At 61.4% G+C, this 27,005-nt stretch overlaps 1 protein-coding gene across 11 annotated transcripts; it reads right to left on the bottom strand.

Moving 5' to 3' along the window:
- Positions 1-25,738, bottom strand: TNKS1BP1 (tankyrase 1 binding protein 1). 11 transcript variants are annotated; one of them, XM_024108295.3, is made up of 12 exons: positions 25,618-25,738; positions 19,233-19,383; positions 17,953-18,736; positions 16,886-16,958; positions 13,699-15,381; positions 10,225-12,539; positions 4,581-4,884; positions 3,760-3,907; positions 3,185-3,321; positions 1,832-1,998; positions 1,529-1,602; positions 1-482 (listed from the first exon to the last, which is right to left on the bottom strand). In XM_024108295.3, the coding sequence occupies exons 2-11, from the start codon at positions 19,333-19,335 to the stop codon at positions 1,542-1,544; spliced, it is 5,775 nt and encodes a 1,924-aa protein (XP_023964063.2). In that variant the 5' UTR covers positions 19,336-19,383; positions 25,618-25,738; the 3' UTR covers positions 1-482; positions 1,529-1,541. The 11 variants fall into 11 exon arrangements, 10 of the variants coding, with proteins under 10 accessions (XP_023964063.2, XP_065447432.1, XP_023964061.2 ...); XM_065591360.1 differs by having other exon boundaries at positions 4,581-4,881; XM_024108293.3 differs by having other exon boundaries at positions 25,596-25,729.
- Positions 25,739-27,005: the final 1,267 nt, after the last annotated feature.

The following is a 27,005-nucleotide window of genomic DNA, read 5'->3' as shown; positions in this document are numbered from 1 at the left end:
TTACCAGAAATCGTTTATTGTCTCATCAAGTGGCATAGAAAAAATAATCCATTGCTCTTGGCCAGGAAAGTGTAGAATAGCAGCAGAGAGCGAGCGAACGCCCTGGCCCCGGGGCTCCCCCCGCCCCCGGCTCAGCGGGGAAGGGGGAAGGGTCAGGGCCAGGCCCTGTCACCGATTACAAAATAATAGAGGCTTTAGACCAGGTACATGGTATAAAGGACAGAGCGAAGGAAGCAGCCAGCTCGCGGGGGCGGGGACAGAGGGACCCGGCAGCTCAGGGAGCGAGCGTGATACAAAGTGCATAGATGTGCCTTCCCTGCCCCCACTCCCACCCCCAAACTGCCCTGCCGGGGGTCCCAGCTGTGCACAGGGGGTGGGCAGGCAGGCGGGAGGGGGTCTCCAATCACTGCGCCGTCCCTTCCATCCCGACGAGCCTCTTTGGAGAGTCAGCTGTCCCAGCCCCAGCAGCAGGAGAGAAATGCCTGGAAGATAAAGGAGAGATGGCAGGCATTGGAGAGGGAGACTGGCTCCCTGCAGCACCACTGCCCCTGTGGAGGGAGCCTGGCCAGCCACAGCTGTGTGTCATGTGCCCCGCACTGTCAAGGGAGATTCTCCCCAGCTCAAGCGGTCCACGCCTGTTTCCGCAGCAAGAGGATCGAAGCTTGAGTGGCAATAAAGGCAACTGTGTAGTGCTAGACAGGGGTCCCAGCCCCTTCCTCACCAGGAGGATGTTTTCCTGGGTGGACCCATTCGTGGCTGGCGGGGGGCAGGGGGGGAGGGGAGGAATTCCCTGGCCAAATCCATCCCCCTGTTGGGGAGCGATGGGGCTCCCGACCCTTCTGCCAGGGGGGACAATTCCCGGCTGGATGTGCCCGTCAGGAAGTGTTACCCCACTGCTCAGTGTGAATTTCCCCTTTCAACCGGCTTAGTTCCTGCCCTCTCCAGACGGGCTCAGAGCCACGCCCCAGAGGAAGGACTAGGTGCCAAGCACCACAGCGTCCACCAGGTGGTGCAAAGAACCCCAACAGCTGGTGACCACGCTGTTTTGCAGCACTATGGCCCAAGTCACACATGGCCCATGGCTGGAATTCAGGAAGCCAGAGGTGAAGGATACCAGCCTGACCTCCCCAGAGTCAGCACATTCCCCACCTGCTCTGCCCAGGGACGGGAAGCGGAAATCTCCAGTAGGAGCACCAGGGGCCCAAGTCCCTCCCCCAAACCGCGCCCTGCAGCCGTGTGTCTGAGATCGGAGGTACCAGAGCAGGGTGAGCCCAGTGACTGGGCTTGGCTCTGGCTGTCCGATCTCCACTGGCCGACAGCCCACTTGTACCCGCGTCACACCCCTGACCCAGTGGGCTTGGGCCACGTGTCTCTTGGCAGCGTCACACCCGTTTGCAAGAGGGATCGTGCGTCGCACCAGCCGGACGTGGCTTTGCAGGGAGCTCTGGGGGGCATGCAGCATGTCGTGTGCAAACTGCCGCAGTGGGAGCGCGACGCAGCCTCCGGCGCAGGCGCACGGGGCCCTCACCTGAATGGGGCCATCAGGATTTCTTCTTTTTCAGCTTCAGCACTTGCAGCCAGTGGGGCGAGGTGGCATCTGACCTGGGGGGGGAGAGGAAGCAGCGGCAATGGCAGAGCTGACAGGAAAAGGATGGAACTTCCTCACCCCCCAGGGTCTACACCCCCCACCCCGACACCATCACATCTACACCCTCCTAACCCCACAGGGTCTATGCACCCCCTAACACCTGCATTAACACCCCTAGGTGCATAGACACTCGCTGAAACCCACAAACCCAACCTCCCACCAGAGACACCCCCACACACTCACCCTGAGGATTTCTCTGGCTTGGGGGGCAGCGCCAGGGGTTTCCCCCCCAAGCCGGGGATCTTGCAGGACTTGGAGCGCTGGACGTGGGACTCCTTGGGCGTGGCTGGCTTGGCCTCCCCCAGCTGGGCCCCCTCTTCTGCAGAGCGGTTCCGGCCCCGCAGCTTGGCCTGGAGAGGGGGGAAAAGGGGGATCTCAGACAGACACACGGATGCCCTGGTTCTGTCTGTATGTCGCCCCCCCCCCCCCCCACGAACAGCATGTCTCCCTCTGACCCTCCCCAATAGGGTTGCCAACTGTCTAATCACACAAACCCAAACACTCTTGCCCCACTCTCTGCCCTGCCCCTTCTCTGAGGCCCCGCCCCCAGACCACCCTTCTCCGAGACCCTGCCCCACTCACTCCATCCCCCTCCCCCCCCCGTGTCACTGGTTCTCTCCCACACTCACTCACTTTCACTGGGCTGGGGCTGAGAGGTTCAGAGTGCGGGAGGAAGCCTGGGGCAGGGGTTGGGGTGCAGGAGGGGGTGCGGGCTGCAAGCTCTGGGAGGGAGTTTGGGTGCTGAAGGGGGCTCAGGACAGGAGCAGGGGGTTGGGGTGTGGGAAGCAGTGAGAGGTGCGGGATCCGGCTGGCTCCCTGCCTGCCCTGCCCCCGCACCACTCACGGAATTGGCCAGCACGTCCCTGCAGCCCCTGGGAGTGGGGCCAGGGGGGCTCCGTGTATTGCCCCTGCCTGCAGGTGCCGCCCCCGCAGCTCTCATTGGCAGCAGTTTATGGCCAATCGGAGCTGTGGAGTTGGCTCTCAGGGCGGGGACAGAGGCAGGGTCCCCTGCCTCCTCCCCAGGAGCCGCAGGGACATGCTAGCTGCTTCCGGGAGCAGTGCAGAGCCAGGGCAGGCACGGAGCCTGCCTTAGCCCCGTTGTGCCGCCAGACTTTTAGCAGCCTAAAATCTCCGGGCCTGGCTTCAGTAGCCTCCGGGAGACTCCTGGCAAAACCGGGAAAGTTGGCAACCCTATTCCCCAACACCCAAGGGGCTGTCATCCCTCACTGAGTCTCTGAGCCCTTCTACCTGATCTGGGAGCTCCCCCAGCACCATCTTCACCACACCCTGCACCCCCCCAGGCCGCCCCACACTCCACATCCTGCACCTCACCACACAAGACTTCCAGCACCCACCTCACCCCCTCAGTGCCCACTTCTCCCAAGAACCCTCCCCCACGACCATTTCCAACACCCCCTTACCACTCCCTCCCCTATTCAGCCCTCCCAACATCCCATGGGCACTGGCTGCATCCCTGGTGGGCACCCCATGTCATTTCCTCCTCTCCCACCGCCCGATAACCCTGGCAGGTGCTACCTTGAGAGCTGAGGGGTTCAGGCCCGGGAAGAGTGGCACCTTCACCCCCTTGGCCGCTGGCGAGGGCCGTGCCCGCCTGCTCTGGGGCTCCTCCGCCACCTCCTCGTCTGAGGATGCCCAGCGCACCGCTCTGGGCTCTGAGGGGAGACACAGGGTCAGTGTTAGGCCACGCAGGGCCCACACGTCAGCACCGCCACCACATGGGGACACACGCCAATGCCACCGACACAGCGGCACACGTGCATTGGTGCCTGTGCCATGTGGGCTCACACGCCAACACACGCTCCACCTGGGAGTGGGGCACCAACACCCCCACATACACTCACCACCACCAACCATGTGCCATTGGCACAACAGCACCGTGCCACCCAGAAACACACGCCACCGTCACGCTACATGGCAACACCCACCATGGCCACGCCAACACCCCCTCCGACATGGGAACACACGCTAACGGCACACCAAGAGCATGCGAGACAAATGCCACGCTGACATCACAGCACGTCACCGAACAGGAAGCCAGGTCAGCACCAGGCCGGCCAGCAAGCCACAGCCAGCCCCGCCCCAGGTCCCACCTGTGGAGTCCCGGAACATCCAGTCGGCCGCCTCCACCTCAGACAGCCCCAGGCTGCCTGCGGGGCGTGTGGCCGGCGCCCGGTGACCTCGCTTGCGGCCCAGGTTGGCTCTGCTCCGGTAGATGGCACTGTCAAGAACTTCCATGTCCTGTACATGCCCCGGGGAGGGAGGGAGGCGGAGATACCGATCAGTGCCCAGACGCGAGGGGAGGGCCCATGGGGGCATGATGCTGCCCCACCCACCCCACAGCTGCTACAGCCACCGATCCAGGATCGCCGCGGACCTGTGCCGAGCCATGAGGGGAAAGCTCACGAGGGCGCCAGGCTGCCCCATCTGTCTCAGGGCTCCAGCAGGGACAATCCAAGCCAACCCCTCAGAGAGACCCAATACCTGAGGCAACCCACAGGGAAGTGGACAGGGATGGGCATGCTCCCTCGGGGGCCCTGGGACACGATCAAGAACCTATGTGACTCACCAAGGCCAACAAAGGGTTAACCATCCAGCCCCCGCCATCTCCAGTCAGTATCCCCCGCAGCACGGGGGTGGGGGAGTCTCAACCCAGACATGCGGTCCCCTTGCTGGAGGGTCGCCAGGGAGGGCATAGGGAGAGCTCCCCCCTGACGGCAGCCCGCCCTACCCCCATGCCAGCCACCACCTGGCGTCCCCATCAGGCAGGGAAAAGGAAGGGGTTGAGGTCACCGCCCCCCTACAGCCCTGGCTCCCAGTGTGGGCATGGGGGTGGGGAGGACCATGTACCCAACCACAACCAGCACCAGGCCCAGGAGGGAGCAGAGGCTGCTGGGAAAGCCCCCAGGCTCACCTCCAGGAAGGTGAAGTCCTCGTCTGGTGGGGAGGGCTGGCTCCCGCGGCGCCCTGGCTGGCTCAGCCTCCTCACTTCTATCGGCAGCCAGCCCCCATCCGTGGCATCTGAGGGGCTGGGCGCGCCATCCCCCTCGGGCCTGGGCCCGCCATCCTCCTCCAGTGGCAAGGGGCGGGGGTGGCCGTTGGGTCCAGGGGGTGGCCCCCTCTCCTCTCCGGGGCTCTTGTGCTGGGCTGCCGCCTTGGCCAACATCTCTTCCAGCAGGGGGCTCGGGCCGGAGAGCCGGGGGCTGCCAGGGCCACTGCTGGGGGAGAGAACAGTGAGACCATGCCCTCCCTGGTCCATGGAGCCGCCCCTCACACCCCACTCCTCTGCTCCCAGCCCCCTCCCCGACACTCTCCCCATGCCCCCCTCACTCCCCTCCCAGCCTCCTCTGCTCCCACTCCCCCCATACCCCCTCACTCCCCTGCCAACCCCCTCCGCTCCCCCTCCCCCATACCCCCTCACTCCCCTGCCAACCCCCTCCGCTCCCCCTCCCCCATACCCCCTCACTCCCTTCCCAGCCCTCTGCTTCCCCTCCCCCTGCCCCCTCACTCCCTTCCCAGCCCCCTCTGCTTCCCCTCCCCCATACTCCCTCACTCCCCTCCCAGCCTCCTCTGCTTCCCCTCCCCCATACTCCCTCACTCCCCTCCCAACCCCCTCTGCTTCCCCTCCCCCCAATGCCCCCTCACTCCCCTCCCAGCCCCCTCTGCTTCCCCTCCCCCCAATGCCCCCTCACTCCCCTCCCAGCCCGCTCTGCTTCCCCTCCCCCCCAATACCCCCTCACTCCCCTCTGCTTCCCCTCCCCCCCCAATACCCCCTCACTCCCCTCTGCTTCCCCTCCCCCCCCAATACCCCCTCACTCCCCTCCCAGCCCCCTCTGCTTCCCCTCCCCCCAATGCCCCCTCACTCTCCTCCCAGACTCCTCTGCTCCCCCCTCACTGTGCATGAAGCCCAAGCCTAGAGCCCCCTCACCTGGCCTTACGGGGCATACAACAGATGGGGCTCCTCGCAGCTTGGCCTGGGCACCTGCCCAGGAGCTAGGTCAGGAAATAAGCGCAGCTCGCCCCATTGTAGCGCTAACTCCAGGGCCCGAACACGCCCTCCAAGTAGATCAAAATCATTATCCCCATGGGGAAACTGAGGCACAGGATGGGACAGCGACTTGCCCAGGGGTTCAGTAGCAGAGCTGGGAATAGAACCCAGACACATCCTGATCCCTTTAACCTAATTCACTGGGTAGGCTGGGAAGGTGTCCTGCCCGGGAGCGGCTGGCGAAGGCCTTCAGAGAGCCACTGGAGGGGCGCACAGCCCAGAGCAACAGGTGGGACAACAGAGCCAGGCCACAGCGCCCGAAAGACCCCTGGCGCCAGGGAAAGAACATGCCAGAGAGGAGGGGCCCAGTGCTGCCCCACTGACTCAGCGGGAGCTGGGGTTTGGGCAGAAGAGACTGGGGACCTGACAGGCCATCAGAGGCTGGTCAGCAGATGCAGAGTCTAGGGTCGATCAGCCCACTCCAGAGGCTGGGCAGGGGCAGTTTTTAAACACTGGATACTCCCGGCAGCTGGCCCCAAACGCTGGGGAGCTCAACTGGGGCTTTGAGGGCAGTGATTCTCTTTGTGTTTTGGAAGAGTTTCCTCCAGGCCCTCTCCCTGCTCCAGGGAGGACAAATGGAGCATGTTAGCAGGGCGCTCGGCCGCCACACCGATGGGCAGCCTGAAAGGAGGGCTGGCAGAGTGACGGATGCACAGACACGGGATAAGGACACACGTGGTGCAACTCCAGCCGCAGCTACCCCAAAGGTGGGGGCAGAAACACACTGCTCTTGGGCGGTGCCTGTTAGCTCTGCGGTGCCAGGTTTGTCCGGCAGGGCCCCGATCCTGGGCAGCGCCCTGCTACAACCCCAGAAGCTGTGCAAAGCCAGCAGCCAGGACATGGAGTTCCAAGCTCCACCCAACAACTGACTACTGGCATGATCTCCGACAACTGGCTACTCCAGAGCCGATTACATTGTCCACCACCAACTGTAGCCTGGGTCCTTACGTGCCAGAGCCTCCCTGCGGAGCATGCAGACCAGAGCGCTGCTGCGAGTTCCGGGGCTGGGTCCCCTTCGGTGGACGCATCCCCAGTATCAGGAGCTAATGGGGAACCAGGACTGCTCCAGGGACTCCAGAGGGGGAAGCCACGTGCCAGAACCCCATAGGCTCCCTGGCCGTGAAGGGGGTACTCAGATGCTGTGGGACACCAGCCCACTATGTTCCCTTTAATTTTTCCCACCCATGTGGGGAATTTTGTTATATGCCCCAATATGGAGGCGATGTGTAACACTTCACCTTCATATTGGTGCACATGTGGTGGGGGTGGGGCTGAGGGGTTCAGAGTGTGGGAGGGGGCTCAGGGCTGGGGCAGAGGGTTGGGGTGCAGGGGTGTGAGGACTCTGGCTGGGGGTGCAGGCTCTGAGGTGGGGCCGGGGAGGAGTGGCTCAGAGCTGGGGCAGAGGGTTGGGGGTGGGGGTGGAAGGGCTCCGGGTGGGGTTGGGGGGGGGATCAGGGATTTGGGGTGCAGGAGGATGCTCCAGGGCTATGGCAGGGAGGTAAGACTCCCCACCCACCCCCCAGCTCCCTCCCTGCAGCAGCACCTGGGCTGAGAGAGGCGCCTCTCCCCGCCACAGCAGCTCCGGGGCTGGGGTGCAGGATATGCGCCCCTCCCCCAGCTCCCACAGGTCCGGGCCTGGGCTGGGTTCAGGGAGGGTTGCCATGGCCGGGACAGGTCCAGGTCGGGTTGGGGGCCAGACTAGGTTGGGGCCAGAGGAGGGGTGCCCCTCCCCCGGCCGCCCCTCCCCCAGCAGGTTCCCTGAACGTCCGCATGGCACTAAATAGGCTGTTGTGCAGCCCTGCAGCTTACAGGGAACTTGGACCCCAACCCCGGGTTACTCCGTACGGGCCAAGCGAAGCTGTTGGATCCCGCGGCGGAACACATCGCATGAATGCTGGGAAGGAATCGGAAGAACTAAGCCAGTGAACTAAAGGAGGCCAGTAGAGAACAGCTACTACATGGGAGGGGAGGGGGTGATGATGAGGCTTTAAGGCAGGGGTTCTCAAACTGGGGGTCAGGACCCCTCAGGGGGTCATGAGGTTATTACATGGGGGGGTCGCAAGCTGTCAGCCTCCACCCCAAACCCTGCTTTGCCTCCAGCATTTATAATGGTGTTAAATATATTAAAAAGTGGTTTTAATTGATAAGGGGGGGGTCACACTCTGAGGCTTGCTATGTGAAATGGGTCACCAGTACAAAAGTTTGAGAACCACTGCTTTAAGGGGACTGCCACGGCACACGCGATGTCTCCAGAGCAGCACAGCTCCCGTGCAGAGAGATGGGCCACGTGGCTGGGACACCGATCTGGGTCCTACCCCCCAACTCTGCTCCAACATGTTGGCTTCGCTCTCCTCCCTCTACCTGCTTGTGTTCTCCTCTGAGATGAGAGGCCGCTGCTGGCGATCAGCCCTCAGACAGCACCCAGTGGGGAAAAGCACAAAGTAAACACAACAGCTGGGGGGTGGGGGGAGGGTTCTTGGCAAGTGACCCCCAATTCTGGAACTTCCCCCTTCCATAGGCATGAAGGCCAGAAGAGACCAATCGATCATCTAGCCCGACCTTCTGCATAACACACCCAGTTACCCCCATCCTGAGCTCAGTAACTTGTGTTTGGCTCACGCATGTCTTCCAGGAGGGTGGCCAGGCTTCATCTGAAGACATCAAGGGATGGAAATATCCACTCCCTCCCTTGGCCATCTGTTGCAGCTGTTCAAAGTGTGGCCCTCCCATCTACTCTGAATGTGTCATTTGATTAGGGTTCAGGTGACTAGGATCTGGGAGATTAAACAGGCCAGAGAACTGCCCCAATCACAGTGGCTTCCAATTTCCACAGTGGTTAATGATTTGGGGGGGCCTCCATTTTGGGGGGGGACCAATCTGAGACAGCTTAAAGGGGCTCAGTTCTCAGAAAGCACCGAGCACCTGGGAAGGAGGTCCCTTGAAGGCACTTCCGGTTGGGCTGATGAGTTTGCTCAATGGCTCTAATACAGGGGTAGGCAACCTGCGGCACGCGAGCTGATTTTCAATGGCACTCACACTGCCCAGGTCCTGGCCACCGGTCTGGGGGGCTCTGCATTTTAATTTAATTTAAAGTGAAGCTTCTTAAACATTTTAAAAACCTTATTTACTTTACAGACAACAATAGTTTAGTTATATATTATAGACGTCTAGAAAGAGACCTTCTAAAAACGTTACAATGTATTACTGGCACGCAAAACCTTAAATCAGAGTGAATAAATGAAGACTCAGCACACCACTTCTGAAAGGTTGCCGACACCTGCTTGAATGGCTTAGACAAAAGACCCCGCACTGGCGTCTACTAAGAATATGGGAGCCGAGGCGGGAGGGGAAGCACTGTCTCGGATTCTAAAACAGGAAGCACCGTAAGAATGGATGCCCCATTCTCCTAGCACGAGGAAGCTAGTAGCAGAAAGTCCCGCAGGCCTGATGCACCATAGACTACACACTGGACAAGGGACTGGGGAGGAGAAAATAGATGGGTGGCAACATTCGCCAATGAGACAAAGCTACTGGATGGCCAAGGCCACTCACCCAAGGTCAGGAAACCCAGCGACAGATGGAATTCAACAGACGCAATCGAAGGTGTGTTGTAAGGAACAGCCTGCCCACCTGGGCCAGGGGTCCTGTGTCTGGCCACCCCTGGTCAACTCTCAGGGCCAACTGGAAAGGGGTTTTCTAGACCGGGTTGGTGGAGCTCACCGGGAAGGGAGCTGGGCTTTGATTCAGGGGGGCTAAACGAAGGTGAGTACCCTCCTTTCAGCACACAGAGATGGGAGGGAAGTGTCTCGGTGCTGGAGCCCCGCGCAGGCGGAGGAGTGACTCTCTGGGCGGACGTCCTGCCTACGCTGAAGAATAAAAACTGCCGAGACAAGCGGGTGGGGCAGCGCCTCCTGCCCGGGTAGCCACCTACAGCCCTGAACTAACGGGCTGTGGGTGAACAGCAGAGCTCCTGGCAGGGCCACAGGCAGCTCAAATCCAAGCCCAGCTGAGCCAGCAAGAAAGGGGACTAAGATGCAAACGGGAATGTTCCTGTGGCTACGGCAGCTTTGACTCAAAGCCAAGGCACCAAAGCAAGGAGGGTAACACGAGAGGAAGGAGAGGGTCCATAGGTGGTGGGCGAATGCAAGCCAGCATGAGGGGGCGCATGACCATGCTGGGTGGCAGTCCAAGGGAGGCAAGCCCAAGGAGAGGAGGCGTTAAGCAGTGGAACTCGCTGCTGCAGGATGTTTGAGAGCAATGAGCTCAGCAGCAAACAGGCATTGGCCATTTAGGCAAGCACAGCGGTGCTGATCCCCACGAGAGTACTCTGTCTAAACAGCCCCACACTGGGATCAGGATGAGATCTCCCCCCTTCCCCACTGAAAACAGCTACTGTTTGAGACCGGACCCCAGCCTAGGTGGGTCACCGGCTGCTCTGATGAGCAGTGAAGGCCGGGATGGAGCACCCTAGGCTTCAGCCCAAACCTCATACACCCAGCGCAGCCCTCACCTGTCTCCATGTGGCTCCAAGCCAGCCATGGCTGCGGCATAGGTTTGTTTCCCATGTACGATCCCGACCTCGCTGGCCCAGTCCATCTGCCCTGCTCCAGCCTCCCTGGTCTCAGCGGAGCCCTCATCCCCAGAGCCAAGCTCACGGCTCCAGTCAGTCTGTCTCGCTCTGGTCTCTGCCGGGCCCACGCTCTCGAAGCCACTGGCTGTGGCCGGGCCTCCCGGGCCAAGGTCGCTGGCCCCATCTGGCTGCCCCACGCCAGGCTCTCTGGGTGTATCGGCGCCCCCCGCCCCCAGACTGCTGGAGGGATCCATGCTGCTCATGCTCAGTTCGTTTGTCCAATCCATCCATCCCCCGCTGGGCTCCTCAGGACTGATTGCTCCCAGGCCGACAGAGGGATCTGTGCCACTGAGGCCTAGATCTTGGGTCCAGTCGGACTGCCCCACACCAGCCTCTCTTGGCTCATCCAGGTCCACAGTCCTGGTATAGCCTGCCCAGTCAGTCCGGCTCTCTCCATGCTCTGCTGGGCCCAGGGTCCCGACGGCACCAGATGGTTCCAAAGCGCTCAAGCCAAAGCCACCCGCCCGCTCAGTCCCAATGACGCCAAACTGGCTTTCGTGCTCAGCTCCTCTGATCCTGAAATCACTGGCACAATCCCTCCTAGCGAAGGGGAACTTGCTCTCCTGCCAGTCGGTGCCACTCCACCCAGGCTTCCTGGCACCAGGCTCTTGGGCCGTGCTGTCGGAGTCTCCAACACCAGAGCCAAAGGCACTCTCCCGGTCTGTATGGTGAATGCCATATTCACCAAACCAAGCTGGCTTGTCAGGGCTGAAAGCTCTGTCCTGCCGGGCACCATCACCAACACCGAACTCGCGGGTCCAATCTGGCTTGTGCTGCTGGGTGGTATTGCCAACACCATATTCGCAGGTCCACTCTCTACCCTGCCCATTGGCCTTGACACTGCACTCCTGGGTCCAGGCTGGCTTCCCAGCACCAAACTCTTTCCCCTGATGGTCAGTATCACTGATCCCGTACTCACGGGTCCAGTCTAGCTTGCTGGTACCCAACTCTCTCTCCTGTTGGTCCGTATCTCCAACACCGTGCTCGTGGGTCCAGTCTGGCTTGCTGGTACCCAATTCTCTACCCTGTTGGTCAGTATCAGCACCGTACATGTTGATCCAGTCTGGCTTGCTGGTACCAAACTCTCTATCCGGCTGGTCTGTATCACCACCACCATGATCATAGCTCCAGTCTGGCTCGCTGGTGCCAAACCCTCTATCCTGCCAGGCTGTATCACTGACCCTGGGCTCGTGGGTCCAGTCTGGCTTGCCGGTGCCGAATTCTCTATCCTGCTGGGCTGTATCACCGACACTGGGCTCGTGGGTCCAGTCTGACTTGCCGGTGCCGAACTCTCTATCCTGCCGGGCTGTATCACTGACCCTGGGCTCGTGGGTCCAGTCTGGCTTGCCGGTGCCGAACTCTCTATCCTGCTGGGCTGTATCACTGACCCTGGGCTCGTGGGTCCAGTCTGACTTGCCGGTGCCGAACTCTCTATCCTGCTGGGCTGTATCACCAACACTGGGCTCGTGGGTCCAGTCTGGCTTGCCGGTGCCGAACTCTCTATCTTGTTGGTCCGTATCACCGACACCATGCTCGCGGGTCCAGTCTGGCTTGCCAGTACCGAACTTTCTATCTTGTTGGTCAGTATCACCGACACCAGGCTCATGGGTCCAGTCTGGCTTGCCGGTGCCGAACTCTCTATCTTGTTGGTCCGTATCACCGACACCATGCTCGCGGGTCCAGTCTGGCTTGCCGGTACCGAACTCTCTATCCTGCTGGGCTGTATCACCGACACTGTACTCAGGAGTCCAGTCTGGCTTGCCGGTACTGAACCTCTTGTCCTGCTGGGTGCTGTCCCCAATGTCGTAGGTGCTGGTCCAGTCCAGTTTCCTGCTACCGAACTCCCCATCCGGGCTGTCAGCACCACCAGTGTTGTATTGGCTGCTCCAGTCTGGGTTGCCGGAGTTGAACTCTCCTTCCTTCCGGCAGCCGTCCCCAATGCCGTAGGCGTCGGGCCAGTTTCCGTGCCCCACACTGGAATCGCCCAGCAGCTCCGTCTCTTTGTATGAGCCGCTCCAGTCCTGTGTGCCAGTGCCAAACTCCCGATCCTGCTCCGTCTCACTGGCTCTGTAACTGTTGGGCCAGTCTGTCTTCCCCGTGCTGGGCTCGGTGGCCCAGCCAAACTCACCAGCCCGGTGGGCCCCTCTGATTCCGAACTCGCTGCACAGATCCTTCCGCGACCAGCCGAGGAGATCCTGGGAGGGGAGGAGGAGAATAGGGTTAAAAGAGGCAAGAATTGGAGGGATGGGGGGGGCTATGAGAGCATCAAGTCCTCCATCCCAAACCGGCCAGGCTGTATGCGAGGCAGGCAGGATTCCAGGGGATCTGTCTCTTGGGGGCACATCCCCCACAGCTGCGGCATTGGGGTCCCGGGTTACCCTCCACTCCTGAGCATCACCTCTCCGCCCAGCAAGACAGGCAGGAGACTTGCCCACCCTTCCTGAGGTCTCCGGTTCACTAGCCCCTCTGATCCTGGCCCACTGCCCTTTGCTCTCAGGGACCCCCCTTCTGCCACAGCCCTTGGGGGGAGTAAGATCTCACTGGGCAGCCCCTGCCAATCTGAACCCCCCCACCCAGCCCACCCGGACAGCCACAGGAACAAGGTCTCCTGGGTCCCCCCACTCAGATGCTGTCGGAGGCACCGTCTGTACTCACAGCCTGACAGGGGGCGCTCCATTCACTCATGTGCCGAGCACGCCCAGCCTCGTCCCGCAGCTCCAAGTTAGCCAAGAGTCGCTCCAGGACAGACATCCCGCCAGCCTCCCTGGCCATGGCTGTAGCAGGCCACCCCATGCACCCCAAGAAGGTTAGCCTGGGAGAGGCCAACTCTACTGCTGTCTTCAGCGGCTCTCCCTGTCCCAGCTCGCCCCAGCAGGCTCCACTCTGCCTCTGCCCAACCTGTCTGACTGCTCTGCACTCCCCGCCAGCAGCCAATGCCCAGCCCTGCGGAGCTCAGCCCAGCTTGCTCAGCGGAGAACCCCCACCCCTCGCCCCAGCAGGGAGTTAACCCCTTCGCTGCCACAGCCAGGGATGGGCTGAGAGGAGGGCGTTCGCCTCCCCCACACTCACCCTGGGGACAGCGCCCCCTGCGGGGCCTGGGGAAATGCCTACCCCCACCCACATACCCTGGGACATGCCCCCACACGCATCCGCCAGATCCAGCAGAGGACACTGTATCCACAATGAGACCCTCCCCCTGGGGAGAGCGCTCCCTGCTGGGCCTTGGGAGACACCCCTCCCCCACACTCACCCTGCGGAGAGAGACACACTGAGGAGACAAAGTCCTCCTAGCACCCCCCCACTGGTGCCAAGAGATTCCCCCTTCCCTCCTGCACACGGTCACCCCTCCTTTACCTCTGGCCCTGCAGGGTCCCTGGGCTCAGGTGTGCCCTTTCTCTTGGTCTCATCAGCACTGGGTGGGGGCGATGCCAGCAGCTCATCCAGCCAGCGCGCATTGGGATGCGGCTCAGGACCCGCCTCGCCCGGCCTCGGGCCCTCCTGGCAGCTCCCCGCCGGCGCCAGGCCCAGCACCAAGTTGTCCTCCTGGCATTGGTCGGCACCAGCTGGCCGGGGAGCATCAGACAACAGAATGGGGGCGGTTCTCTCCTGGCCTGGCTTCGGCTCGGTCAGCCGCAGGGGGACATCCAGCAGTGGCCTGCCTTGCTCCTCCCAGTTAGTGCCCGCCTCATCCACCACTGCAGGGCCCTTCAGCTCAGCCACGGGCGGCTCCGTTTGTGCCACGGGGCCTCCAGGACTCGTGGCCTCCAGGCCCCCCACCTCAGTTGCTCCCTGATCACATGGGGCCCCCGTGGCACCATCTAGGTGGGCAGAACTCCCAGCAGCCTCAGCGTCCTGCCAATCCAGGGCAGCACTGAGTTGCCCCACCCTCAGCCTCTCTGAGCTGCTCCTTTCCTCAGACCCTTTGGGGGCGGGGGCCGCGCCCTCCCCATCCGAGTCCCCATGCTCAGAGAGGCCGGAGTCATCCGCCTCTTTGATGGGGGACCTGGGGGGCTCCCACTCTGCAGTCCGAGATGGGAACGCCCATTCGAACGACTGCGACAGGGTCCAGTTAGACTCACCCTCCAGGGGTGGCCCGGAGTGGGGGGGCCCTCCTCGAGGCAGGGCAGCCAGGGAGCCCCCCAGCACTCCCATTCCTAGCCCCTTGTCTGGCAGCTGCACCACCCCGTCTGAGGAGCGTCGTAGCCCCAGCTGTGGCCACTGGGCGCTCTCGTCCGCTGGTGCAGGCCCCACATATGGCTCCGCATTGCTGAGGGGTGAAGGGGAGCCCCGCTCAGGAGATGGGGGGCTGTACGGGGACACCAGGGACTCAGTGGGTCCATCAGGGGACCCCGGAGACCGAGAGACTCTGGTGGGGAGCTTAGGACACAGATTGGGGGTGTCTGGGGATGGAACAGGAGCTTCAGGGGCCCCTGGAGAGTGAGTGATTCTGGGGGGCAGCTCAGCAGGGGCATCAGGGGGGCTTGGTGCCAGGGCCCACCCTGCAGGGGGGCTGTGGGTGAGCTCTGTGGGGGCATCATGGGCGCCTGGTGCCAGGGCCTGCCCTTCAGGTGGGCTGTGGGGGAGCCTGGCAGGGGCATCAGGGGGGCTATCAGGGAGCTCTGTGGAGACATCCGGAGTGCCTGGTGCCAGGCCTGCAGAGAGGCCAGACGGAGGTGGGGACCCCTCACCAGGAACCTCCAGAGACCTCAAGGAGCGGGAGATTCTGGGGCAGGGCTCAGCTGGAATGTCTGGGGCATCGGGGGCCGGGAGTAGCCCTATGGGGATTTTAGCCAGAGACTCGGGGGTGCCTGGGAAGCCGGGCCCGACCTTGGAGAGGAGCTCAGTGTGGGCAGGGGTAGAACCAAGGGCGGGGAGCTCGGCAGGCACAGCGGAGGACCCCGGGGCTGAGGCAGGATGCTCGGCAGGGAGGATGGGGGTCCCTGGGGCCCGGGCAAGACCAGCAGAAGTGTCGGGGGCCGCCCCAAAGGGGAGCTCAGCAGAAGCCATGGGGATGGGGCAGGTCCGGGCCAAGGAGAACTGTGAGAAGAACGGGAGATCAGAGTCATTATCCATGCACTCCCCGGACAGCTCCCAAACACCATCCCCAGACGCTTCCCGACCCCCAGCACCTGGAGCGTCCCTGCCCCCATCCCCTGGATGGTCCCTGAACCCCATCGCCAAGACCTTCCCCCCCAGTGCCCAGGGCTGCCCCCGTCCCCCAATCTCCAGAGCTTAACCCCCCTTTTCCCCCCAGCTCATGAGGCTTCCCCCCGTCCCCTAGAAGGCCCTCAACCTCCAGCTCCCAGGGCTTCCTCCCCCGCCCCGACCCCCAGCATCTGGGGCTCTCCCTGCCGGATTGCCCCCAACCCCCAGGACTTCCCCCTCCCCCAACCCACACCGCCTGGGGCTTCCCCCCATCCCTCAGACAGCCCCAACCTCCACCACCCATGAACCACCCTTGACCCCCAGATGCCCCGACTTCCACTGCCTGGGTCCCCCTTTCCCTTCCCCATGGGGAGCATCTCACTGGAGGCATCAAGGATGTTCCCCGCATCACTCATACCAGCTGGATCCCAATCTCCCTTGGGGGGGCTGCTGCCCGGCCCTGTCCCTTACCCGGACCCACCCTTTGTGCTCAGGCGACCCCTCCAGCCCCACTCCTGCCTCACACCCAGCTCCCTAGCTTAACCTCAGCTGCAGCCTCCCATGATCTAGGGTGCCCTCCCCCTCCCCACTGCGGGGAGCCCCATGGCAGGGAGATGAAGGCAGAGAGGAGGAGGAGGAAAAAGGAAGCAGGAGGTATCAAGCCATATGGCTGCAGAGTGGCATTCAGGGCTTTGGAGACCCCCAGCCCCAGGGCAGGAGGGTCAGATGCTCCCTCCCCCACCAGAGAGAAGGGAAAGGGGCCCGAGAGTCAATTCCCCACTCTGCCCCCACCAGGGAAAGGGAGTTAATGGTTAACCTCTTCCTGGCTATCTCGCAGGCATCCTGAGAGGAGTGGCTGGGGGGCGGGCGTGTCCGCCCCGCCTTCCCTGCTAGGAGTTTGGCCAAGGGCCCAATGGAGCCGGGAACCGCCCGCCTGCCGCATACCTGCCAGGTCAGCGAGCCCAACGTGGTGAGTCAGGGCTGCTCCCTCCTGGGCGCAGGCATCCAGGCTGAGAGCAAATGCCGTGTTCTGAGTCCCCGGGCCGAGGGGGGGGGAGCTGCTGCCACAGGGGGGGAGCGCCCCCCTCAGGAGACCCTGATTCAATTGGCTGGCCTGGTCTCGTGTGTCCACCCCGCTCCCCGAGGCTGGGCAAGATAAAACAGCATTGGCCTAGGAGCCTATGGGTGGAGGACCCATGGTGCCATGCAGGACACCTGGGTTCCCGTGGCCTCACTTCCTGGGACAGCTGCAGGAGCTGGCGCCCTAGGGCTGGCAGAGAAGGGAGAGGAGACACGCACCCCAGAGAGAGGGAGCCCAGGAGGAGACAGGAGAGCCCGGAAGGAGAGCACCGAGCAGAGCAGCTACCACGCTGGAGGGGGCGAGCCGAGAACTCACACCAGGGGGGGATGGCGGCTTCCTGCGTCCGGACTGGTCCCCGTCGCAGTTGGCGCCGGCCGGGGAGGAGCCACTGAGGGAGAGAAAACACGGAGAAATGGGGGGTTAGTCTCCAGAACATCCTGCCGACTAAAATATTCCTTACGGGTAGGGCACTGGATTCCGGACTCCTGGGGTCTATTTCCGGCTCTGCTGCTGGGTGCTTTGGATGGTCCCTCCCCATGCCTCAGTTTCCCCATGTGTAAAATGGGAGAACTTACTTCCTTGGGAAAGTGCTTTGAAATCTATGGATTTAAAGCTCTCTAGAAGAGCTCGACACTTATCTTCACCAGGATCCACCCTGTCCTCTCTAACTCCACAGTCATATCCCGTTCAACTCCGACCTCCATTGATAGCCCCTTCTTCTCTCTACTACAAACCCCTCACCCTTACATCCAAGGCCTGTCAGAACCTCACCAACCTGCCCACAGCTGATCTTCTCCCATCCTCTCCCACACCCACTCCCGGGAACATGTCCCGGGCCCCATCTACTGTCAACTCACCTTGGTTTAATTAAACCAAGCGCACAGTCCTGCCATATGGACCCTTACTGAGTGGCTTATTTTGGTTTAGGTGAACCACGTTCCTAACCAACTCAAAATAAACCAAGGCCTTGTGGACATGTTACAATTATCTAATATCCACTCCCTTTGGGAATCGTGCCAAGTTTGTTACCTCAGCCACATCCTGTGGCAAGGAGTTCCACAGTTTAACTCTGCACTAGGTGTTAAGGTCTTGTCCATATGCAGAGCTGCACTCATCTAACTACAGGGGTGATTTTATACAGGTGCCAAAGAGCTGTTTGGGTGCCTCTAGGATTCTCCCCTACATCCAGGAAGCACCATGTAACAAACCCCTTTCTGGCTTCCTCTCCGCTTCCCGGGGGGAAGACCAGGCATCAGATCCTAGCGCCTTTGCCAGATTCTTACCCACAATGCAGTGCAGCACACCTTGCCCATTCCCCGGAACAGACAAGGCCATTACTCACAATGCCCTGCACGCCCCATCCCTGCACATCAGCCCCTCACCTTTTCCTGGAGGCTGTGCCAGGGTCTCTCTCTGCTTCTCCGTCTGGGGGCTCTGGCAGGCGTTCTCCAATGGGACTCGGGCTTCCTTCTCTCTTCATCCTGCCAGCGACCGGCTTGTCCCCACAGGACACTCTGCTCTCCTGAGCTTCCGGGAGCCCAGATTCCCAGGAGGCCTCAAAGCCAGGGGCGACAGCGTCACCTTCCCCTCCCTCAGCGCTAGGCTGTCTCCGGAAGGCAGCATAGCTTTTGGGCCCGAAGCGGGAGCTGCTGTCAGGGCTGAAGGTTGAGCGCCGGCCCCAGGCCAGGTCGGGACTGCCTGGCCCCTCTTTGCGGGGGTGTGCCATCTTGGCCAAGATCTCTTCCACCGTGGTTCCGGGGAAGCGCTCCGGCTTGGCCACCACCGGCACCGGCTTCACTTTGAACGGGGCAGCGCCCTTGAGAACTCCGAGGGGCCCGCCAGCAGGGGGCGTCACAGGAGCCAGCGATCTCTCTTCTGTGGTACAGGACAGGGCTCTGGCTGCGGGTGGCGGTGCCCCCTTCACATTGGAGGTCTCCGCCGGGGGGCTCTTGAGGCCGAAGGACAGGCGTTTAAGGGCGGTGCTGCTGCCACCATACGGCTTGGGACCCGCCAGCAGGTTGATCTTCTCAGCAGAGGGGAACTCGAGGCGGGGGGGCCGTGACCCAGGGGATGGCGGCGGGGTGCAGGGCTTGGCTGGTACAGCCGGTTTGGGCAGTGTGCGGGGTTTGGGCCCGACCGGCGGCTTCAGGCGAGTGTCACCTGGAGCTGGGGGAGAGAGAGAGACCATCTCAGAGCCCAGCCACATGGCAAAGAAGCACCAACAGCGCAACCCACGGAGCAGGCACTGCCCTGGTCAGCGCCCCAACAGGGACAGCCCAGGCAACCCCACTTTCCAGACTGGCCGCTCTGGGGTGGACATGGCTCTCCAGCGCCTGTGCTGACAGATGCTCAGTGCTGGGGGGTTGTGAGGGTGGCACCAGGCTGAGAACTCAAATTTGTCTCACAGATGGACCCCTGAAAAGCAACTGGGAGCCTGGCCCCATGTCCCATCTCCCACCCCCAGAGCCAGTCTGGGGCAGGATTGAAGCCGGTGTCCCCTAGCGGGGAAAGGTCCCGTTTCCCATTCCCCACTCCCAGGCATCTTCTGAACTCAGTCATGCTCCTTGTTCCCTGGTGCCCATCACTCAAGTGAGCTGCTCCCCAGCTCTGTTATTTTCCATCCCAGCCCCGCTCTACTCTTCCCTTCCCCACCAGCACGTACCTGTCTTGGGGCTGCCCGCCAGCTGCCCACCTCTGGCCCCCGTGCTCCCATTGGAAGTAGGGCAGGGAGGTGGGGGATGCACGGGGTGCGTCTGGGAGGCCATGGTGGAACCTGGGTTGAGGCTCGATGAACCTGATGCACACGTCAGCCCCTAGGAGAGAGGAGAGGGATGGTAGATCGGGGCTGGCCTGGAAAGGACTAGCCAGATTCCGTCCCCTCCACCCCCATCCCAGCTCCCATCCATGGCCCGATTTCCCAGCATGCCCCTCAGCTCCATCTCCAGCCCCCTCCCTGCTGCTCCTGTGAAAGCCCCACATGGCCCCATCACCGACTGTCTCCCTCTGGTCACATCATGCTGTTGCCACCCGAGGATGCCCCCTAGCTGCGCTAGGCACTGTACCGCCCCCACCACAGGCCCCACATCTCACTGCACAGCCCCAGCCACACCCCAACCTCCACCACTCTGCATCCCATGTACAGCTGGCAAACAAAGCCCCCTACCCCAACTTCCACCCTGCCCCCGACACAGTGCCAACCCCTGCACTCCTCCCACAGTGCCAGACCCCTGCCTCCCCTCAACTCCCCCATGCATAGTACCAACTCCCCACCACTACCCCTCATACAGTGCCAATCCCCTGCTCCTCCCTACACAGTGCCAACCTCCCATGTCCCCCTCAGCACTGCATTGCACAGGCCCAACTCCCTACCGCCGCCGCCACATATGGAGCCAAACCCCAGTACCCTCCAGTGCCAGTCCCCCGTCCCCCACCCATGCCAACCCCCCTTTACACAGTGCCAGTCCCCCTGCCCCACCCAGCCCTCTGCACACGGTACCAACCCCTCATTCCCCCACAAACGCCGCAAGTTCCCTCACACGGGGCCAAGCTCCGGCCCATTCACAGCGCTGATTCCCCATCCACACGGTGCCAACTCGGCCCCTAGCCCCTAACTCTCTGCCCGCCCCCGCAGGCGCGCACGCACAGTGCCCCCGCCCCTCTGGGTCCCTCCCGCGTGGTTCAGCACCAGCTGGATCCCCCTGGGCCGGCCGCGGGGAGCCTGGCTCACCTTCCACGCAGCTGCCTCATCGCAGGCCGGGCGAGGGGGGGCGGGGCGGGGCTGGGGCGCACAAGCTCCCGTGACTCAGGCAGCAGGGACGGGAAAAACCAGCTCTCTCCGAGGGCCTGACTCCGATCCCGCCCCGCCGTCCGAGCCCCAGCCCCGCCTTCCTTCCCCTGCCCCGCCCCTTCACCACTCCCCCTCTCTGCTCCCCCCAGCCCCTCCCCTTCACCGCTCCTCCTACCCCACTCCCCCAGCCCCGCCCCTTCACCATTCCTCCTACCCCACTCCCCCTCTCCGCTCCCCCAGCCCCGCCTCCCTTCCCCCCGCCCCACTCCCCCAGCCCCTCCCCTTCACCGCTCCTCCTGCCCCTCCCCTCTCCTCCCAGCCCCGCCTCCCTTCCCCCGCCCCTTCACCACTCTACCTACCCCACTCTCCCTCTGCTCCCCCCAGCCCCTCCCCTTCACCGCTCCTCCTACCCTACTCCCCCTCTCTGCTCACCCCCAGCCCCGCCTCTCTTCCCCCGCCCCACTCCCCAGCCCCTCCCCTTCACCGCTCTCCTACCCCACTCCCCCTCTCCTCTCCCCGCCTGCTTTCCTCTTGCCTCACTCCCCCAGCCCCGCCCCTCCCCACTCCCCCGCCCTTCTCTCCCCGCTCCTGGCCCCCCCACCCCGGCGCAGTGGGAACCGATCTCCGCCCCTCCCCGGGGAGCTGGCGTCACAGCTGCCCCAGCCAAGCCGGGCGGGGTGGGCACATCTGGAAGCCATCGGGTTTGTCTCTCCCCCCCTCCCCCAATTTCCCAGCCTCCTGGCGCGGCGCTGGAATCCGAGGCGGCCCAGCTGCGCCGCGGCTGCTGGCTCCCGCCTGATCTGCGCAGCGAGCTAGAGCCGGGCCAGGGAGAGGAGGGGGTGGCGGTCCCGGGCCAGTCCCCCACGGGCTTCTAGGGGACAGGGCGGGGCACGAATCGGGGGGTGCTGGGAGGGCGGGGCAGGAGGGAGTTGGCGGGGGCTGCGGGGCAGAACAAGAATCAGGGAAGAATGGGCATGCGGAAGTTGTTTTCCCCCCTACCAATACCCCCCCCATAACACTATGCCCCCTCCACAAACCTGCGTTTTCCTACTGTGCCAACCCCCTCGACACTGCATCCACCCTCTGCCTCCCCCCCATGCCAATACTCCCCACACCCCATAATACTGTGCCCCTTCACCCACATCCTACCTCCCCCAGGCCAATACCCCTTATATACCATCCACACGACAACCCTCCCCACACCCTGCCTTCCCTCCACTGTGCCAGTACCCCCCACACTTCACCATCCCTCCCCCACACACTGCCTCCCCATGCCAATACCCCCATGTCCCATCCAGACACAGCCGCCTTCCCCACACCCTGCCTCCCCCCATGTCAATACCCCCTTCCCACTCCTCCCTCTTCCTCATGCCCACTTCTCTTGTGCCCCCTGATGTTCTCCTGCTTCTTCCCGACACTGCTGCAGCCTCCTGGGCATGGCCCTTGCCTCCCTCACACACCACGCCCTGCATCACCAGACCTTCCAGCTGAGTGAGGATTCCTAGTGCTATCACCACTGGCCAGCAGGCAGCATCCCTCCCCTACCTCCTGGTCCCCTGAGCTTTGCTCTGAGACCCCGCACAGTGCTCTCCCTTCGGTGGGTAAGAGATCCCAGCTTGTGCCAAGCCAGACTGAACATAGGCAGGATCTGAACATCTCCAGCTCTCCTGCCTGCTGGGGGGCAAGTGGTTCAGTGGGCAGGCGCTGGGGGAGGCAAGGATGGTGATGGAGGGATGCTCCCCTGGTGATCTGTATCCCCAACCTGCCTCTCCCACTCCTGGGGAATCCTCCTGCACCCCCAAAGTGACATACCCCCAACACCATTGCAGACAACCACACAGATCAGGCCAGGCCCCTGGGGGCTCTGCGGAGATAACTGAACCATTACACAGCGATTCAATTACAGCACGGGTGGTCCCCAGGCGAGGAATCAAGTGGAAGAGGTTTTAAGAGCTGTTTGAGCCCCAGGGAGAATTAAGCTGCTTCCAGATGAGTCCTGGGAGGAAGGTTAGTCTCAGGGGCCACCAAAGGAGAAGGCTCAGGGAGGAGGTCAAGTAGAGGGATTGAAGAGCCGGCTACAGGATTCATGGGATAGTCATAGAACTTAGAAGGGTCTACAGTGATCATCTGTAACACTGGCCATAGGACTTCCCTGACCAATTCCCTGACCAACTAGAGCAGAGCTTTTAGGAAAACGTCCCCTCTTGATAGAAAATTTGCCAGTACTGGAGAATCTACCACAAGACTTGATAAGTTGGTCCAATGGTTAATTCCCCTCGTTGTTAAAAATGTCCACCTTATTTCCAGTCTGAATTTGTTTAGCTTCAGCCTTGGCTCGTTTGATCTTTGTCTGCTAGACTGAAGAGCCAGTCATCAAATACTTACTAAAATAACAGGTAGCTCCACAGAGGGGGTTGAGAACAGGACCAACCATGTAGACCATGTCTACAGCCAATCATGGACCCAAAGGAGAAGTCCAAGGACAGGGGAGCCGTGGCTGGGGTTCTGTGTAGATGCAAGGAGGTGGATGGTGACTTCTGGCCACACTGGGACATGGAGAAGGGAACCTAATCATCAAGGTGAGAGGAGATCCCTGGGGGAGGAGCCTCAATAGAGATAGAGTTCACAGGCAGAATAGCAAGCAAAGGAGACTTGGGCCATGTCTACACTACAGACATTACAGCAGCACAGTTAAGGTGCTGCAGCTATGCCGCTGTAACGCTGTAGTAGATACATGCTACAGCGACGGACAAGGGTTTCCCATCACTGTAGCAACACCACCTCCCTGAGCGACAGTAGCTAGTCCGATAGAGCATTCATCTGTCCACTACACGTGGATTATTCACGCCTCTGAGTGCAGAAAGTATGTTAGCCTAAGGCTAGGTCTATATACACTACACACTTACTTCAGTATAACTACGTCACTCAAGGGTGTGAAAAATCCACACCCTGAGTGAGGTAGTTATACCGACCTAACCCTCAGTGTAGGGAGCGCTGTGTTGGCGGGAAAGCTTCTCCTGCCAACGTAGCTACCAACCTCTCTCCCGTCGGCTTCACCACAAGCGCTACAGCGATGCTGATGCAAGTTTCTAGTGTAGATTTTAAGTGGAGACCAGGCCTTGGGATGGAGGACAGTTCAGGCAGAAGGAGGCCAAGGTTACCAGCAGAGGGTAGGCTGAAGCAGGGGGAGGGAATACCCAAGGGTGCCAGGCCTCTGAGGCAGGTCTTCCCCGGGACACCTCCATGTTCATATGGGAAATGTTCAAACCAAGCCAGGAGCTCTCTTAGGACAGGCAGAGGGTGTGAGCAGGGAGGAGTCCAAAGCTACACGGTCACAGCTAAAGGTGGTGCACAGGAGACCAAGGGTTTGTCTACAGTACAAAATTAGGTCTACTTCAATTAGGTCGACCTACAGCCACCACAGCAATTAAATCAGCTGTTGGTGTCCACACTGCCCTCCTTCTGCTGGTGGTACACATCCTCATCAGGAGCGCTTGCACCGACTGAAGTGGCTCATTGTGGGGCACTGACAGCAACACAGGGCTCACAAAATGTGAAATAATTGCATCTGGTTGGCTGGTTGGCTCTCTGCTGTGAAATTGAGCCCCCTGGCTCAGAGCTGGGGCCCCAGGGCAGAGGGCAGTTCCAGCTGTGAGCCCCATGCTGGGATGACAGCTCAGGCTGTCAATGCTGGGTGGTGGTGGGGACTCCAGCTGTGCATCCCGTGCCCATCTTTCAGCTCAGGCTGTCAGCACCGGGAATGGGGGTGGGGGGCTCCAGTTGTCAGCCCCACGCAGGGCTGACAGCCAACAGGCGACGTAAGTAACGCAGCGTCTACACAGACACTGCATCGCCCTAAGCACTACTCCTACACCAGAGGTGGAGTTATTAAGTCGGTGTAGTGGGGACTTACATCAGCAGGAGCCCCATTGTAGTGTAGACACTGGCAGAGTTAGGTTGACCTAACTGTGTAGTGCAGACCAGGCCCAAGCCTGGGGGTGCAAAGTGAAAAGAGCAAGAGGGCCAAGCCCTGCATGGCTCCAGGGAGCAGCACAGTGCAATGGACAGGACCAAGCCCTTGCTCGCAGGGACTCCGACACCTGCAGAGCTAGGGGACAGCCCAGCTAACCAGGTGCTCGGATTCAGGAGGGTGAAAAGCGAAGCTGAGCCTTCACCTTCCCCCTCCAGCAGGAAGGAGAAGCTGATTAGCTACTTTGCAGAGAGTGGCTATGATCCATTGTAGCCTGAGGGAAACCAGCCCAGGGTGCTGCAGAAGGGAGGGAACTGGGAAGGGAAGGGTGGCAGGGAGCTGTGCAGATGGAGAGCGCTGGGGAGGAGAAGGGGGTCAGCAGCTGCAGTGGGGAGGCTGGGATCAAGGTGCTGGACAAACACAGCCAGGCAGGGCTGGAGGCAGCAGGGCATGTCCAGCTGTAGGCAGGCAGGGGGTGGATGCAGGGAGGGGTGGTCAGGAAAGAATGCATTGTTGATGAGGGCACAGGCAGGGCTTCAAGTGGGAGGGTCGGGGGGTGGGGTGCACCCCTGACAGAAATCTGGGGCCGAGTGGCTGAGGGTGGCACTGTGAGCCCTGCTTGACCAGACCGGGTGCTCCCAGAGACACAAACACACACAGCCCTTGGCAGGCAACTCTATGAGCTGGCCCAGGGCCTGGCTCTGGCAAAGGCCCAAAGGGCATGGCCAAGCGATGGGAGGAGCCGTGGAGGAGATGCAGGTCCAGGGCAGGCAGAGGCCGAGGCCACAGGCCAGGGAGGGGAAGCTGGGATCAGCCCCAGGGTGCGGCTGGGGATCAGTGACGCTAATGAGGGGCACCCTGGGGACGCTGCACTGAGACCCCCAGTGACACACTGTGTCCGGCAGGGGAACCCCCCCACACCCTGGCATCCATAGCCTGCCCCTCCCCCCACCCTTTCCCACCCCATGTGTTCCTCTCCTCCATCACCCCGTCCCTGCTTGCCAGTGCCTCCCCACCCCCGAGTTGTTATACTCAGCAAAGTTTGTGACTTTCCTGCTCCTCCCCATGCCTCGTCCCTCCCAAACCCTCAAAACCCCAGGCCCCCTTCTACACCACCTGCAGCCTAACAAGCACCCACCCCCCAACCTGGGACCCCAATCACCCATACACCTCCCCCCCACCCCGTTCTCACCCTCAACCCCACGCACCCCCCAATCACACCACACGCTCCTCTCAACACAGACACCGAGGTCCGGCCCCCTCCCTACCCGGATCCCGGCGGCTCCTCACCGGGCTCCGCGCCGCGCTCGGAGTCGGCACCGCCCCGACCCCTCCGCGGCATATTCATGAGAAGCAAAACAAGGGCGGGGCGGCTCCGCGCCCTGCTGCATATTCACGAGCTATGCAAATAACTCCGTCCTGGGCACGCCCCCTGCCACATGTGACCTTGCTGAAGCCATCATCCAACAGGCAGGATGTGCCATACAGGGCGGAGCTAGAGCCTAGGGGCCCCTCTCCTGCCCCACAGATGGACTGTCCTCCCCAGCTGTTACTGGAGTACCAGTGTCGCCCCTCCCATAGACCCTTTATCATTAGGGCATGACCCCTTCATCCCTATCCCACAGCCTGGAACTTCCCTGGGTCTCTGCCAGCCCGAGAGCTAGGACCCCACTGGGGGAGGGATCTTGTCCCCAGCTCACGTGGGGAGTGTGTGTGTATTCACCCTAGCTGGTATCACAACAGGCAACTCCATGCCTGCCAACTGCAGAGGGCTGGCTACTAGCCCCCACCGTTCTCAGCCTGAGCCCCCACAGGTTGGTATCAGGTGTCCTGCGCCCCAGAGCCAGTGCCCCATAATAAATAGAATCACTGCAGCCCTCACTGCCCCGCTCCAGCGACATCTTAACTATTCACCCATCCTTGTCCCCTAGCTCCCCTAAAGTCTGCTCCTCTGTCCTCCCCCAGGGAATAAAGGCTCCTTGGTGCATCCTTAGTGTAAGAGGGACATGAATTTTAATGCTGGAGGGATAGGGCCAGAGGTTGGAGTCCCCTCTCTTGACACCCCTCATGCCCACCTTACTCAGTTTGTGAAAGCCTGTTTGCTAATTAACATCTCTTGGGAAACAGCCAGCAAGGAGGGCAGGTCGGGGCCATAGCTCGGGTAGGGGACATTTGTCCACCTTGTGCTAAACTTAAAGCGTCCCTCTCAATTTATTTCACCCCCATTCAGACACGTCAAATGTCACTCTCTGGGTGTGAGATTCACTTGCTAGCAGGCTGTTTCACTCTCACATTCCTAAGCTTCTCACTCATTTTGCGTAAACAAACAAAGATTTAAAATATTTTTACTTGGGCACAACAAGAGACAATACATCTGGGACGTCAGGCTTGGAAAGCCACGTACTGTGGTGACTATACACTCTATCTGCAGGAGAGGAGGCTAGAAAGAGGGGTGGGTGGGTGGGGGTGTGTGAGAGAGAGAGAGAGAGAGAGAGAAAATATACTTGATGGTCAGGAAAATATGAGTCTGCCCAAAAACAAGCAGGACTTGATTGAAAGTTTGCACGTTCTGCAAAATAACAGTTCAAAATTTAAATCACACTGGCCCAATTCATGTCCTCGGGGCTCTCCAACCATCTAGGGGTTTATTTCAACCAGCTAATAATTGTTTTTATTAA

The sequence above is a fragment of the Chrysemys picta genome, chromosome 4, assembly GCF_011386835.1.
Source record: "Chrysemys picta bellii isolate R12L10 chromosome 4, ASM1138683v2, whole genome shotgun sequence".
In the NCBI taxonomy this organism is placed as follows: domain Eukaryota; kingdom Metazoa; phylum Chordata; order Testudines; family Emydidae; genus Chrysemys; species Chrysemys picta.
The sequence above is the reverse complement of the archived record's forward strand: the minus strand, read 5'-3'. Positions and strand labels throughout refer to the sequence as shown.